The sequence below is a fragment of the Gouania willdenowi genome, chromosome 22, assembly GCF_900634775.1.
Source record: "Gouania willdenowi chromosome 22, fGouWil2.1, whole genome shotgun sequence".
Taxonomy (NCBI): Eukaryota; Metazoa; Chordata; class Actinopteri; order Blenniiformes; family Gobiesocidae; genus Gouania; species Gouania willdenowi.
Window position 1 is genome coordinate 25,361,086 of NC_041065.1, and position 14,941 is coordinate 25,376,026.

General features: G+C 36.6%; 2 protein-coding genes across 8 annotated transcripts; both read right to left on the reverse strand.

Annotated features, from left to right (window-relative positions):
- Positions 1 to 971: 971 nt before the first annotated feature.
- Positions 972 to 11,128, reverse strand: mlh3 (mutL homolog 3 (E. coli)). 5 transcript variants are annotated; one of them, XM_028437533.1, is made up of 12 exons: positions 8,802 to 11,128; positions 8,579 to 8,680; positions 6,936 to 7,015; positions 6,735 to 6,839; positions 6,563 to 6,644; positions 6,399 to 6,467; positions 6,185 to 6,293; positions 3,282 to 3,435; positions 3,177 to 3,200; positions 2,264 to 2,342; positions 2,045 to 2,196; positions 972 to 1,562 (listed from the first exon to the last, which is right to left on the reverse strand). In XM_028437533.1, the coding sequence occupies exons 1-12, from the start codon at positions 11,089 to 11,091 to the stop codon at positions 1,491 to 1,493; spliced, it is 3,318 nt and encodes a 1,105-aa protein (XP_028293334.1). In that variant the 5' UTR covers positions 11,092 to 11,128; the 3' UTR covers positions 972 to 1,490. The 5 variants fall into 5 exon arrangements, 3 of the variants coding, with proteins under 3 accessions (XP_028293334.1, XP_028293333.1, XP_028293336.1); XM_028437532.1 differs by having other exon boundaries at positions 6,399 to 6,470; XM_028437535.1 differs by lacking the exon at positions 8,579 to 8,680 and having other exon boundaries at positions 6,399 to 6,470.
- A 197-nt stretch (positions 11,129 to 11,325) lies between these two features.
- On the reverse strand, positions 11,326 to 14,130 carry acyp1 (acylphosphatase 1, erythrocyte (common) type). Of its 3 annotated transcripts, XM_028437540.1 has the most exons (4): positions 14,048 to 14,130; positions 13,815 to 13,902; positions 12,653 to 12,880; positions 11,326 to 11,439 (listed from the first exon to the last, which is right to left on the reverse strand). In XM_028437540.1, the coding sequence occupies exons 2-3, from the start codon at positions 13,893 to 13,895 to the stop codon at positions 12,665 to 12,667; spliced, it is 297 nt and encodes a 98-aa protein (XP_028293341.1). In that variant the 5' UTR covers positions 13,896 to 13,902; positions 14,048 to 14,130; the 3' UTR covers positions 11,326 to 11,439; positions 12,653 to 12,664. The 3 variants fall into 3 exon arrangements, with proteins under 3 accessions (XP_028293341.1, XP_028293339.1, XP_028293340.1); XM_028437538.1 differs by lacking the exon at positions 11,326 to 11,439 and having other exon boundaries at positions 12,493 to 12,880; positions 14,060 to 14,130; XM_028437539.1 differs by lacking the exon at positions 11,326 to 11,439 and having other exon boundaries at positions 14,029 to 14,130.
- Positions 14,131 to 14,941: the final 811 nt, after the last annotated feature.

The following is a 14,941-nucleotide window of genomic DNA, read 5'->3' on the forward strand; positions in this document are numbered from 1 at the left end:
CATTTTCAAACATCATCAAGGTATTGATACCCTGAAGCCACACACCAAATTTGGTTCTCCTATCTCAAACAGTCTCTGAGAAAAGCTGTCCCTTTTAACTCAGACGAACAGACGCATAGACGGACGGAGCGCAAACATACATCCCCCTACCACATTTTTGTGGCGTGGGATAATAATTTACTCAGTAATGGTTGGGTATAGAAATGTGTAAAATGTACTTAAGTACAAGTAAAATTACTGATTTATAAATACACTCGAAAAAGTACAAGTACCCATACAAGCAACTCAATTAAAGTCATGTGAGTGCTGGTAATCCATTACTTCCACCTCTGATTATATGTGGGAGTTCTAACAGCACTGCTCCTTTTAATTCTCCACCCAAAATCTGCAGTCCACTTGAGATCAATCTGTTCTGTTTTTGGCCCCTGAGCGATAAAAAATTCCACACCCTCATCTAGATGGAGCAATTTGCAGCTAGAAACTCTCAGGTTTGAATCCTGAGATATATCATTGGGGTTTTTTCATGCATTTGTTGCTTTCCTGCAGTTTCATTCCTTCCCCTGCCAATAATTGCCAAACTTTAGCCCACCATCAACTAGCAAAATGAGTAGCTCTTAATCCATCACTTTGATTTATAACTTCAAAGCACATGACTGCATTAATAGCATTTACCTGTCATTCAAGTAAAAAATACCTATGGGAAGGGTAAAGCAGTGAGCCAATAGGTGATCGTATAACGCCTGCAGCTCAAATTGCTGAAGCAATAATCACAGCTGCAGACGGTAAAGTAAAATACACTGTGCATGAAGCAGTAATAGCAACGGATCATTAAATTTAATTCAAATGACTGCTAATGGATTCATTTAAAAAAAAAAAAAACTCCAGGAAAATAAAGTTGCTGCATAATAGATTACTCAACATCTTTATCACAATTTAATTCAGCGCAAATTACTTTAAAACAGCAAGAGAGATAAAGACAAAGACAATGGATTGAAATTAAACATGAGCTACTTACAACACTTAAAATATGTTCATTTTGATGTAAGAGGGAAACAAAAAGCTGTTTGAAGACAGAAAATAAATAGAAAATTCAGGATGCCGCAGCATTTTCTTCTCTGTATAATACATTGTGCCATTTCAAAAAAAAAACAAAAAAAGTAGCGTTGAAATCTTCCTTAAACTTTCATAGCCATTGAAAATGTCAAACAGAAAGAGCACATTTTACCTCCTCTCTGCTGTTTGAATGCCTTCATTATGGAGCATTCTTGAAAGTTCAATCTCGAAAGCAGAAAGAAAATTTGAGGAAGATTGTTCTCCATTTAAAACAATTTGATTATTTAAAAGGTATTTCAAAATTTCACCCCTTTTAGTGATAAAAACACATGCTTATCGACAATAAGTCTCAGCAGGTATATTATTTAATACTTTTTGAAAAACAATAAATAACCTTTGAAATAAATACACATTAAAACACATTATCATCCTCCATCTTATCCATTTCCATAAAGTTTCCACGCCTTATACATTCTTCTCAGCTTCTGAAAGTTGGGCTTCTGGAGTTCCTACAGAAAAGATAAAGCAGTCACATGAAATTATTCTCCATTCAATTAAAAAATCACTGTATTTATGTTTAAAATAATATTTTAAGGTTTAATTTGTTCAGACAACTTATCTCAGGAAATGTACTTTGATCTCCTTTGACATGTTTTGATGTCAGGAGATCAAAGGATCTGATCGCTTTGATGTGTTACAAGTTCTTTCTGGGCGTGGCCAACTTAACAGTTCTGTCAGAACCCTAACCCCAGACCAAGCCCCATTTTGCCTGAAGGCCATGCCCAGAAAGGACACATCAAAGCAATCAGCGGACGCCTTAGAGGAAGACTGACAGTTGGCAGTCGAACCATGTCAGGAGATCAAAGTAAATTCCTGAACAAAGTTGGTGGAATAAATTAAACTTTAACATATTATTTTTAAAAAGACGACAAAACTACCTTGCTGCAAATATATTTAAAATATTAACTTTTAACTAATTAACGTCTGCTACCTTCTGATCTCTGTCCAAATGTAGGACATCAACGAGAGGGACGATGGACGGACGCCCGTGAGCGCACTGGAAAGGCAGCTGACACGAGGAAAGTGACGCTACCAGGCTGTGGCATTCATCTCTACTTAAGGAGTGGTTGAATTTCACAGCACCTGTAGGGAATAGTTCATACATTTTAGGCCACATGTAAGAGAAAATAGATCAAAGTAAATATCTCACCGTGACACGCTAGTGAGGCCAGCACTTTTAAAACCGTTAGAGGCAATGTTCCCCTCACTCTTCCTGTTGAACGGAGCAACTGAAGAAAAAAAAGAAGCACCACCACCCAGACCAGGGTTGGGGTCAATTACATTTTTCAATTACACTCACGTTTTCAGTTATCCATGTTCAATTATATTCAATTATGATTACGATACCTGGCATTTTTACCATAATAATAATTATTTTCCCCCTGAAATTCAATTACAATTCCCTTCTCAATTACTAAAGTTCAATTACAACTTTACCAACTTTTATTCATGTAACATTAAGATGATTGTATGTGCTTTCAAAAAAAAAAAAAAAATGTATGCGTGTACAATGTTTTAGCATCATTATATTTATATTTTAGTGCATTTATTATAATATCATGTGTAAAAGCCAAACTAGGGACAAGAGTTGGAATTTAGCAATAGCTATAAACTCTATATTCATACTACTGTTACTATGTAAAATTGTTTTGTCCTTATTTAAAAAAAAAAAAATGATACATGTATCACTATTCTAACCCACTAACTCTTCTAACCCTTACCACCTGTATGAGTGTGAAAATTCACTAACAGGAAGTTAGTGAATATGAAACATGTTTTAATAATAGTTAATTACATACATGTAAGCCATAGAACTATTTTGTGTTTGATTTAATTGTAATTGACAGTTTTTAGTTAATTTTCATGGCAATTATAAAGTCAATCGTCTAGACTTGATTACAACGGCGACAGATTTTATAAATTACAATTACGATTATAATTACATCATAATTGCAATTAATTATCAATTACAATTATAATTGACCCCGACCCTGACCCAGACTGTCACACAATGGGACAGAAGTTTACAAATTGTGAGGAGATGAGATAAGATCCAGGTTTACCTCAGTCTGCTCTCTCAGGTACTCCTGAGGGGAGAGAAATGGCAGCTGTAAACACTGCACATACTGTAAATGGCTGTACATTAATAACCTAACCGTACTCCTTACCACAACAATGGGCTTGATGACAGATGTTCTCCCTCGTCTGAGCTCATTACTCTCCCTTTCTGTGAAACACAGCGGAACCTTCCCCACCAACACGTGGGAATCCTCAGAGAAAGTGACTTCCAGGCCCAAACTTCTCAAATGTCGCTGACAAGACCTGAAAAAAAAAAACATCCATTAACTCTTCAATTTCAACTTCAAGTATAATATTTGTATTATTTTTGTAAATATCTGTATCATATTTGCACATTTGTATTCTTATTAGCAGTAGTAGTAGTATCTATCCTTTATTTTCTACTACTGTAATGTGTGTGTATCTGATCCCTTTTTTTTTTTTAACAGTCTTTTACTTAATTATACACTTATTTAACATTTATTCTTTTATTTGTGATTTTTTTTTTCTGTGGCTGTAACAAAAGGAATTTCCCGCTGGGATTAATAAAATAATTCTGATTTTGATTATACGTAAAGGACTTCATGTTAATCTAAACTTGTATAATTAGGTCAAAGATCAGACAATACAACATGCCTCACAGTCTAATACTGGGTGCCCTGTTAGAGCCCGATATGTAAAAACCACCCAAAATGTAACAAGAGTGAATTTCCCTCTGGGGATCAATAAAGGTGTATTCTATTCTAAAAGTTGTTCTCACCCACTACTAATGCCAGTGTGAGCTCATAATCACCGCCACAGTGACCACTAGTATGGCAATGGATGTTGATTTTGAATATGAATGTAATTTAAAGTCCAGAGAAGTGATGTCATACCATGGGAAACAACCATAAACAAACATAAACAAATATTCCCATCAAGGGAATTTCTGTCTTCCTTGTTTTCAGATGCTGGTGACTTTGTGCTTTTAAAGTGTGATTGATTTGTGCTTTGTGAGACACAACAATCAAACGAGCGGCAATTTCAACCATAGACATTAGTTTGTGACTACATTCTCCTGTTTTCTCTAAACTGAATACCTTCAATTTATTGGTCTGTAAGGCTTACACTATGTCTTTATCTGCTTCATAAAAAATGTTAGTTATCGTCCCAAGCAGCTTTAACTTCCTGCAATTATATCTATGACTAGACAAACAGAAAATAGAGTTTATCTTTTCACATCTCACCAACATCAATGCCAGACTAAACCCTTCCTGTTAAAATCAGCGGCTGGATGTGAAGTCTGTGATGTTCTAAGCAAAAAAATGTGAATTAATTTAAACCCTGCACCGTGACAGTTAGATAAGTAAACAATGGAAACCAGAGTTAAAATATCTATTCCAGCCAGCTCTAAGTAAACTTGGGACATCCAGGGAAAAAAAAGGGAAAAGAACCCCATTATGTTTAGCCTAGTGACTAAAATGTTTTTTTCTGTTACCTGACCGATGCTAATGTACCAGAGCTAAAAATGTAAACTCTAACAGCTGCCTAAATACAAACTGGATCTGAAGCATGGCTAGATTCATAGTAAGAGCAGGTTGTTCAAGTTTGAAAATATGTTAAAGGTGCAATATGTGAGATTTGTAAGCAATTTTTGCCACCAACCGGTGGCATATTACTGAGTAAAACCAACACTTCCACCATATCCGGTCCTGACCACTGAACGTACACTGAATCCGTTTATCATTCGTTCATTTGTTTTTCATTCTGTAACAAAAACATGAAAAACGAAAAAAAAAAAAAAAAATAAACTCATTATTTGACATTTGTTTCCAAAACCGAAATGAAAAAACGGAAAACGTCTTGTTTTTCAAATTCAAGCTCTTTTGCTTCGGCACAGAAAACGAAAAACAAAAAACGAAAAACAAACACCTTTATTCGTTTTCTCCATTACCGATTAGCCAAAATACGTGACCCGGAAGTGAAACATTACACATTCCGCGATATCTTTCGCTCTGCAACACTTAGGAGTCTCTAAATCCTCCGAAATGTCCGTGAGGAGGTTCTGTGCCCAACACCAGCTAAAGTGAAAAGGACACGTTTCGGATGCACAGTTGGAAGCAGCGATCTTATCATGCCGACCTGCCGTCAGCATAGCCGTTAGCGTCAGATGAGAGTACACATAATGAAAAACGAATGATACACGGATTAGGTGACAATATTCTCTGCTACACCCCAAAAATGTTTCCGGTGGGCCCATGCGGGCTGATGTATATCGTCAGCTTTACATGTGTGATGTGTTGATGAGTGAAGATGTTTAAGCAGTTGATTGTTAGTTGTAAACCTCACGGGTAGCGCACCATTTATCTGTTTGATGGCTGTTTGTAACCAGATATGGCCTAGTTCTGGGACGGCTCTGCTGTAAATAGGCTTATACATGTTTCTTAACGCTCAAATTTTTATTTTAGGTATTTAAGACATATTTAAAAGTTGAAAATTCTACATATTGCGCCTTTAAGGTTTCATTTATTCAGACAACTTTTTCAGGAAATTCACTTTGATAAGGAGATCAAAGTAAATTCCCTAAAAAAAAAAGAAAGTTGTCTGAATAAATCAAATATTAACATATTCAAAAAATTAACTTGCTGGAAAATTGTTGGTTTGAAAATAGTCTATGTAAATCCTTTAGTCCACATAACTATTGCCAAATTAGAAAACAAAAGGCGTGTATAGATGAAAGAATTGTGGGAGTTGTGTTTCTTAACGCCTTTTGAATCCCAGGTTTTAGGTTCGCGAGGGACGTTAACATCTTTTGCAAAATATTTAAAGAAAACCGTAAAAACAAAAGGGCTTTTATGTGCTCTGAGAGAGCTCACCTTCATATGTGCTTTCTCTTAAATCTAAGAGGTGGGACTTAAAAGACCAGAGTACATACCTACATTCTTTTTAAGTGACATACATTTCTTAATTTGTAGAAAATATTAACAGTAAAGTCCACAGCTGTTATCGGTGTTCATCTTTGCTCTCTGCTCACCTGAGCAGCCTCAGCTCCTCTTCTGTCACATCGATCCGCAGAGGAGGCAAAATGTTGGCTGCACACAGCCGCCGCTCCCCGGGGCTCTCCGGGTCGTCCTCGTATGAATCTACACCCACATGAAGCTGTCACTGTAAAATCCCATCAGAAGCTTTGGAACTGCTACACTTAACGTTATTACTCATCATGGGGTCGGCACACATTTTTTTTTTACCTTCAACTAAATTCTCAAGTCGGACTCTTTCGTGAGCAGCATGTTGATCAACCAGCACTAGCAGGTGTCCTGCTTTTTCAGGTAAGATACACACAGTCAACACACACACACACACACACACACACACACACACACACACACAGCACTGATGACATTATTATCACCAGTTTCAGGCTGAGCCACCGACTCTGCATCCTTTGTGTCGATAAGGCATGCCAGGAACTTTTTATCCACCTGATGAATTACCTGTAACGTTACAACATGTGTTACAAACAAGCTGTGCAATCAAAAAGTTAAAGAACACATAAATAATAGCAATTAAGTCTAACAATTTGCCTTCATCGAGTGAATCATTGACTTGGAAAAGCGGTACGGATACAAAACGTTGTGGATCTTCACGACCAGTCCGTCAGCTTGTCCGTTGGAGATATCAACGCCAACCTATCAACAGAGGATTTACATTCAGCTATTTAGATTAACAAAGAACGAATATGGCTGTATTTGAATTTTCAAAAACAGCTAAAACACAATGCTTACCATTGGTGGTCGAACAAAAACAGGATTATTCCATTTGGAGTACAACAAGGATAGAGAGTCAGCGCCATCCTCAGCATCGACTGTATTGAAAAATGAGAGCATGTGATCACATGTCAGACATCATGTCTACATTGTGTGTGTTAAGCCCTTACACTCTATAGTCTAGGGGTGTCCCTATCAGACTTTGATTAGTCTGATTATCAACAAAATAAATGAAAGAAAAAAAAAATAATTTTGCACTTTAAAAGTATAATTTGGTTTTATTGTTTTTTTTTTTGGTTATGAGGGTTTTTTACAGAATTGTCAATTTTTTTAATAATTTTTTTTCCCTTTTGTAAGCTAGGCAATAAATGTTGTACAAAAAAAGGAAATACATTCTATGCATTCAAGTCTGTATCTGCCTCTTGAAACAAGATACAAAAATTTAAATTTAAATTCCCAAAATAGAGTGGGATGAAATAAAACTTTTTTGATATTTGATATTCAGATTGAGACAATCACATTACCAAAGGTGACGGGTAAAAAATAAATAAACACCACAAGGGTAGGACATCACACGTACTGTGCATATAACAAAAATACAGTTTAACTATTCAATTATTAGAATATTCTAACCAACTAGTTTTTGCACTTTGTTATTATCGGATTTATAGATGTTCTTTTTCAGGGTCTACATACAGTTTAGCTATTCAATGGTAGAATATTCTTTTGTTTAACGTTAAAATATATGTAAACCACTGGTTAATGATAAATAAGTCAGTTTGTCTCAGTTTTTTTGTTGACTATTGCTTTTTTTTTTATCTTGATAAAGCCTTTTCTACCATTCCACACTGCAAAATAAGTAATAAAAGTATGTATGGTTGATGCTAATATCAGTATCGGCCAACACTTAAGGCTGAAATATCGGTATTGCATTGAAAGTCGGGCTGAACGATTAATTGCAGTTGCGATATTATAGCGATATCATAACACGACATTTTTTAATCGCAAAGGCTGCAATTTTTTACTTATTTTTTTCTTGTCCTGTCTTGTAGTGTCCTGTTAAGTTCAGAGAGTGTTTAAGAAGTGCAGCCCACATGTTTACATGTTCCATGAAACGTGAAGTTAGTCAGATATGTTGAAGAGGTAAAGCCACAGATTTGTTTGCTTTACTGTTGTAATTAGGAGTGTGACAATATCTCGATACGCCGATATATCAAAATTGTATTTTTTCACTTAATCTTTTTTTTTTTTCTCGTTCTGTCATAGATTATCGTAGATTGATTTGTGACCAATATATTGATAATCGCAGTATCATCATATCGTGAGATAATTGTTATCGTGAGCTTTGTATCGCGTATTGTATCGTATCGTGAGGTACCCAGAGGTTCCCACCCCTAGTTGTAATCTGTGCTTTAAAATGTATATTTTATATTTATTTAAAGTTTAAATAAATCTGAAATTGCTTATTATATAACAAATTGATTTATTGCTTGTGTTCATTGAAAAAATATTCACATATTAAATCACAATATTGAGAGGAAAAAAAAAAAATCACAATTAGATCATTTCCCAAAATTGTTCAGCCCTAATCAAAAGCGAAAATAAATAAATAAAAATTGTATCGGGACACCCCTATTACAGTAAATACACTTGATCGGTACCTCCACAAATAAGCCCTGAGCTAATCACCCTCTCTGGTCTGGATTTAGGAAGAAAAGGCAACACTACATCCATCTGAAATGGGTAACATGTGCACTCCATGCCTACGATGGGAGGAACAGGAAGGTGAACACAATGAGACCATGCAGTTAACTTCTATAAAAAAATTTTAAAAAGTCAAATAAAACAATGACTATCAAGGTTTAATGATTATGGCTCACTCACCCATTTCAGAGAAGACGCTAACGGCCACATTAGTGACATCAGACGTGCATTGCACTTGTGTCTCTTTTACTGTCGGCTCCTCGTATCTGCTGAGCCCCGTCACTCTGTTGACGTAAACGTTCTTCCCCACAGTGGTTTCATAGTGACGCAGCCAGTCCCTTGATGGAGCCTCATCCTTATTCTCAGACACTTTAAAGCTTTTACTGTCGCCTGTGTTCGCCTCATGAGTTTTATTGTAATCACAAAGACCATCATTGTTATTGCCATCTTGGACATTCACATCACTCGTGGACACTTGTGATTCGTCGGCGGCGTCGTTCTTTCGTTGTTTCAAATGACAAAGTTTGGTTGCTAATGATGATTCGCCTTTTTGTTTTGGCGTGGGTGAAAGTGAAGGTGCATTCACTTGAATCTTATCAGCTTCTGTTTCCTCTTGTGTATTAACTGAACTCCCATGCTGCTCATCGTCTTTGACGACTGATTCAATTTCAGAATTAAAAACAGAGCTGCAACTGTGGATGTCGCCTTGATTTTTGATACTTAGTGGTTTTATTGGGTCAGAAGAAGTCATGTAAATCCTCCGAAATTTGTCAAGAGATCCAAAATCTTCAATCGCCAATTTCTTACATGTACTTATCTTTGGGATCTTTTGGGGAATTAAAGCTGTAAAATTACTACGTCCATGTGTAACCAGAGATATTTTACGTTTAAACGGAAATCTCTGTTCTTTATGTTTTATTGTGGACCTGTTGGTTCTTTGGATATCTGGAGGTTTCAAACTTTCATGAATGTACGGACTTAAGACACAAATCTTTTTGTTATTTTTTAAAGTGGATCCATCTCTGCTCATAAGCAGGTTTTCGGGTACTTTAATTTCAGTACAGCTTGAGTCATGATGCGCTTGTTGAATAAAGTCCTGCACTAGATTTAAGTCGTTGGAGAGCTTGGAACATTCTTCTTCTTCAATTCCTACCGAGTCATCTAGAGCTTCCTTTTTCGAACCTTCATTGTTATCGTCATCTTCTTTATTGTCCATCGAACCGTCAGCTGTGCGCTTACGATGCACGGATTCCGATGCCAGCCTTGCTCCGATGTAACTGCCTAGTATCGGATCATCCGTAGTCGTTTGGCCACCCTCGACACGAGTCTCCTCTTGTTCAGTACTCCCAGTGACGACAAATGCTTCACTGGATACTTCTTCCATGTCATCCAGGGACAAAACAGGGACCAGGTTCTCCCTGTTCATGTAAGCTTTAACCGCTTCTTCAACACAGAGAAGAATCCCATCCCAATCTTTGAACTCTATTAGAGTTTTGGCTGGCTCAAGACAAATATCGTATTCAGAATACGCACACTTAATATTCAGGATGAAGACTCCGTATGTTTCTTGGCTTTTTTTTACTTTGGTGCTCCTGGTGGTGACAGATGATCCATCAGGACTGTCTTGTTTCTGCGTTGAACTTCCCAGTCTGCGCAGTAGAGAATTCAGCAGCTTGTGGATACGCGTTTTCAGCAACAGCCTGTCATTCACGTACAGAAACTGTAGGCTGTTGTTGTAGTGGCCTTCCTTGCCAAGGTAGCCGGTGACTTCAAACCGATGGTGCGAGTGGCTTATTTCTCCAAGTTTTTGAGCTTTTCCGAAGCCGTGGATCTGCACAAAGCGATGGTAGATGTTCCTTGCTTTGGGAAGCTGCACCATCATGGTTCCAGTGCAGTCGTTCTTCAGGGTGAAGGAAACCAAAGGATGCATTAAGGAGATGGCTTCCACCCTGTTCCTGATTCTCTCTCCCTCCAGGACAGCATCCATCCTCTTCCTACGCACAGGCATGCTGTGGAAGAAGTTACAGACGGTGACAGTGGTCCCTACAGAGGGTCTGTCAGCCTCTGCCTCAAACACATCCATGCCCGTTCCACGCCTGAAGATTCTCACATGTGTTTTCGTTGAAGATTTAGCTCTGGAGGAGATTTCAACAAGTGTGGACAGAGATACAATACTGGCTAAAGCTTCTCCCCTGAAACCAAACCACCTGAGCTCCTCCAGGTCTTCCACTGAGCTGCATTTGCTTGTGTGATATCTGTTCCCGACGGACTCCATGTCGTCACTGCTCATCCCGGCTCCATTATCAATAACCTGGACTTTAAAGGCCTCCATGTCCATCCGAACCCCGACACAAGTGGCCTCGGCATCGATGCTGTTGAGGAGCAGCTCCTCCACACACTGCTGCAGAGACGGGATGGAAACTCCAGAACGGAGTTTACCCCGAACCTCTGCGGACAAACACTTAATCATAACGACTCAGGCTTCGTTTATAAAGCGTCCAACAAGTGTTTTACCTGCTTAGTATCTGTACTAGTACTACTAATGTACTAGTCGTTAACAAGCAGCTAGAAGCTACCGTTGCTCGGCAGCTAATAAAGTGCAACATGCTACAAGTTTCTTATCCGACTTTTTATGCTAACGCAGTATTAAACTACTCGTTCTCCAATTTCGGACACAGATAAAAGTGCAAATTACCTTCAAACGCATCTCATTTGTTGTTAACAGTGAACCACACGCACCAAAAAAAAAGAAAGACGAATTCAACTGTTTAGTATTAGCACAGTAGTGTTAGCAGCGCCACCTGTTGGTGTGGATGACCTAAAAAAAAAAAAAAAAAAAAAAAAAATACAATTTGTTAAAAAAAATTATGTAAATGCGATTAAGTTTTGTTTGCTTTGATTTTTAAGGAACGAAGAACACAAACATTGTCACTGTATCATATGTACTGTTGGAATGGATTATCATTCATGGTTTGTTTTTGTGTGTAATACTATAATTATATGCCTTTCTACTCAATAATCCTGTTAATAAAACACATTCTCAGTCAGGCCAACTTTTTTTTTAAAATCCCCACAAGACAAAGACAAACAGTTTTAGAACATCTAATTTCAACTTAATCTAAATCTAAAAACAACACAGCCCTGTACGTAAGCAAAGAGACAAAACAAATATGATCACCGGACAGTAAGATTAACACTAAAAAAGATAGTTTGACCAGAATGTACAAATCTAAATCTTTAACAAATATGAATAATTATATTTTTGATATTAAACTTAATATTAGTTAAACAACTAATGTTCATATTCCTAAAATATAAAATAAACAGACACAAATAGACCCCTAAATGATAAATAATAAGGAATAAATCAATAATTTTGTACATAATTTGTATTGCTTTAAGGGCATGATTAAATAGAAATTGGTCACAAAATCTGGGAAATTTAAAGTAAAGATCCTGTTGTGACTGATATCTATCACTTATTGCTTGCATATTGTCAATTTCGTACAAATTTTTGTATTTTATGTATACATAGAAGTGCAAACTAGGGCACAATAATGTTGAAATTACTCGTTGTCTTGCATGAAATGAAATAAAATGAGTTTAACGCCCATCTACTAGCCATTGAATAAAGGCAGAACCCCATTTATTGTTGAAATTTTCAATTTAATTTACTTTAAATATTGCAGGGTGCCACCACTAATTTTTCACTTACGTCCTTAAATTTGGAAAAATCTAAAATAAAAAGATTATCAAATGGTTTTCCCCAAATATTTTTAAAACAATTAACAGTGGTAATGTCAAACTAAATAATAATAATCATGACTTGAATATTCACTGTTCTGAATGCAAGCAAGCAAACGCACAGTGATCAGTGTCGATTTTTAGAGCTTTAATGAAATTACAGGTCAGGTGGACACGTTATATGTCTCTGTTATTTTTTTCAAAAACCTAACAAATGAACAAATGACACACTAAATAAATAAAACACATACCAGCATTCATTATAAGTTAATTTCTACAGGCAGCACCTAATAGTCTCCTCATCTTGCTACTTTAAATGATGAGTAATCCAGGTTCTCCACTGTCTTCTCATTCTTAAACTCTGCTTTGATGATGCGTGATGAGGGACTCCCAGTTGTTTTCAGCCACTCTTGCATTTCCTTCACTTTGCTCCTCGGGCCCTGAAGCTGTCCTCGAACAGTTCCTTCAGCAGTGTTCTGCACCCAACCAGCCAAGCCCAGTCTCTTTCCTTCTGCCTGGAACATAAAACTCAAAATGATTACGATAGAGGCACATTACGCTTATGTAGAAAAGGTACGTTAAATGTAGCCATAGAATTAGGGCTAAAATAAAAGGGTTTGGGTTAGAGCTAAAATAAAAGGGTTAGGGTTAAAGATAGGGTTAGGGTTAGGGCTAAAATAAAAGGGTTAAGGATATGGTTTGGGTTAGGGCTAAAATAAAAGGGTTAAGGATATGGTTTGGGTTAGGGCTAAAATAAAAGGGTTAAGGATATGGTTTGGGTTAGGGCTAAAATAAAAGGGTTAGCAGGGTAGCAAAAAAAAAAAAAAGAGCTAAAATACAACTGACGGAACTTTAAGTCACGTGGTGCACCTATCACATGACCTAAACTAGCCAATGAGGGGCGTTGCGTACAGAAAGACTGCCGGTGTAGTGAAAAAATATCCTACGCGTGAAAGCCTCCTACAGGCGCATGCGCACTAATAGCGTAGTAAATATTTACACGTATACGTACAATCTTTTGCTCCCTTAATTTTTCCTACTGTAATAAACCCTAATTCTAACCCAAACCCTAAAAATTAAAGGAAAGATAACGTTTTTCCCACTGTCTTCATGGTAGGTTTATTCTACACTTGACTACACCGGTCTATTGATACGTATTACGTACTGATAGCCACTGCCTTTTTATTTAAAGCTTCATTTTGCACTGTAAACTGTTCATACATAGCTTTTTTAAGTAGTGCAAAAAAACAGATTTTCCCCTAACATGATAAATAATTATGATTACAATATTGATCAAAATAATTGTGATTATCATTTTGGCCATAATCGTGCAGCCCTATGTTGTTATACTCTACCAGCATGGAATGTCGTTGTCCAATCAAATGAATTTAGTAGGAACTAACTATAAAAGGCCACTAATGACACAAAAACATAGCATGTCCAACTTACTTGCGTGTACTTTCGAAAAAATACACCCTGTACTCTACCAAATACTTCATAATCCACAGAAACGAGGTCTTCAGTGGACATGGTAGAACTAGAACAGGACAAACAGGACAAATGAAACAATCAGACAAACTTGAAACTACCTTTACTCAACGCACTAATTTTACAAAAAAAAACAAGTTGCACACGTGGAATACAATTTAAAATATAGACTTACAATTATAGTGTAAGCTTACGCAGTTATTTACCAAAAAATTGAGCAGAAGCCGTAAATAGAACAGAAGAAGCTCAACCAGGCTTGGATTTCAAAACATCCGGGACTCCACTAGCGGAAGTGACGTTGACGAACCAATCAGAGGCCACTTTCGCTATTTGGTTACATTGACGTCATATACGTAAATACACACATATATGTCTATGTTTAATTATACAACAATTGTAAACTTTTATTTATTTATTTTGTTAAAGGAACGGATATTTCCTACAAGTGTAAATTATTTATTTGCAGAATTATGATTTTATGGCTGTCGTAATGTATACATGACCTACTTTTCTGCTGTGGATAGAATATAATGTTATTGGTCAATAATCACTATGGACAATATTCAGTTTAACCATAAATGACGCCAGAGTTTAGTAAATAAATGTGTAAGGGATTAATTCATTTTTTAAAAAAAGTTGGGAGATGAGTTTGAATTAGAATACATTGAAACTGGAAGGGCTACAGACAATAAAATGTAAATATAGGTAAAATAGCATTTTTTTATATAAATAAAATAGTAATGGGTCAGAATTAAGATGACTATCTATCTATAAAGCAAGGAATCTCTGTGCGTCTGTGGTTCAAATATCTCTGTGATTCAGGAATAGACAGAGCTGAGACTTTCAACATGGCTGCTGCGTGGTTCAATGGTGTGCAAAGTCAGATTTCTTTAAATGCTCCACCCCAAAAATAAATAAAAAACAAGAATCAACAGAAGAAAGTTCATTTGTAGTTCTAACTCTCTCTCTCAGCAGGCAGCAGATGTATGGTAGCTTATATTACAGTGCTAAATATATACATACTTCCTATGGGCACTGCACTAGTAATAATAACAAAACATCTGGGCTGTGGAGGTACAAACTCCTGC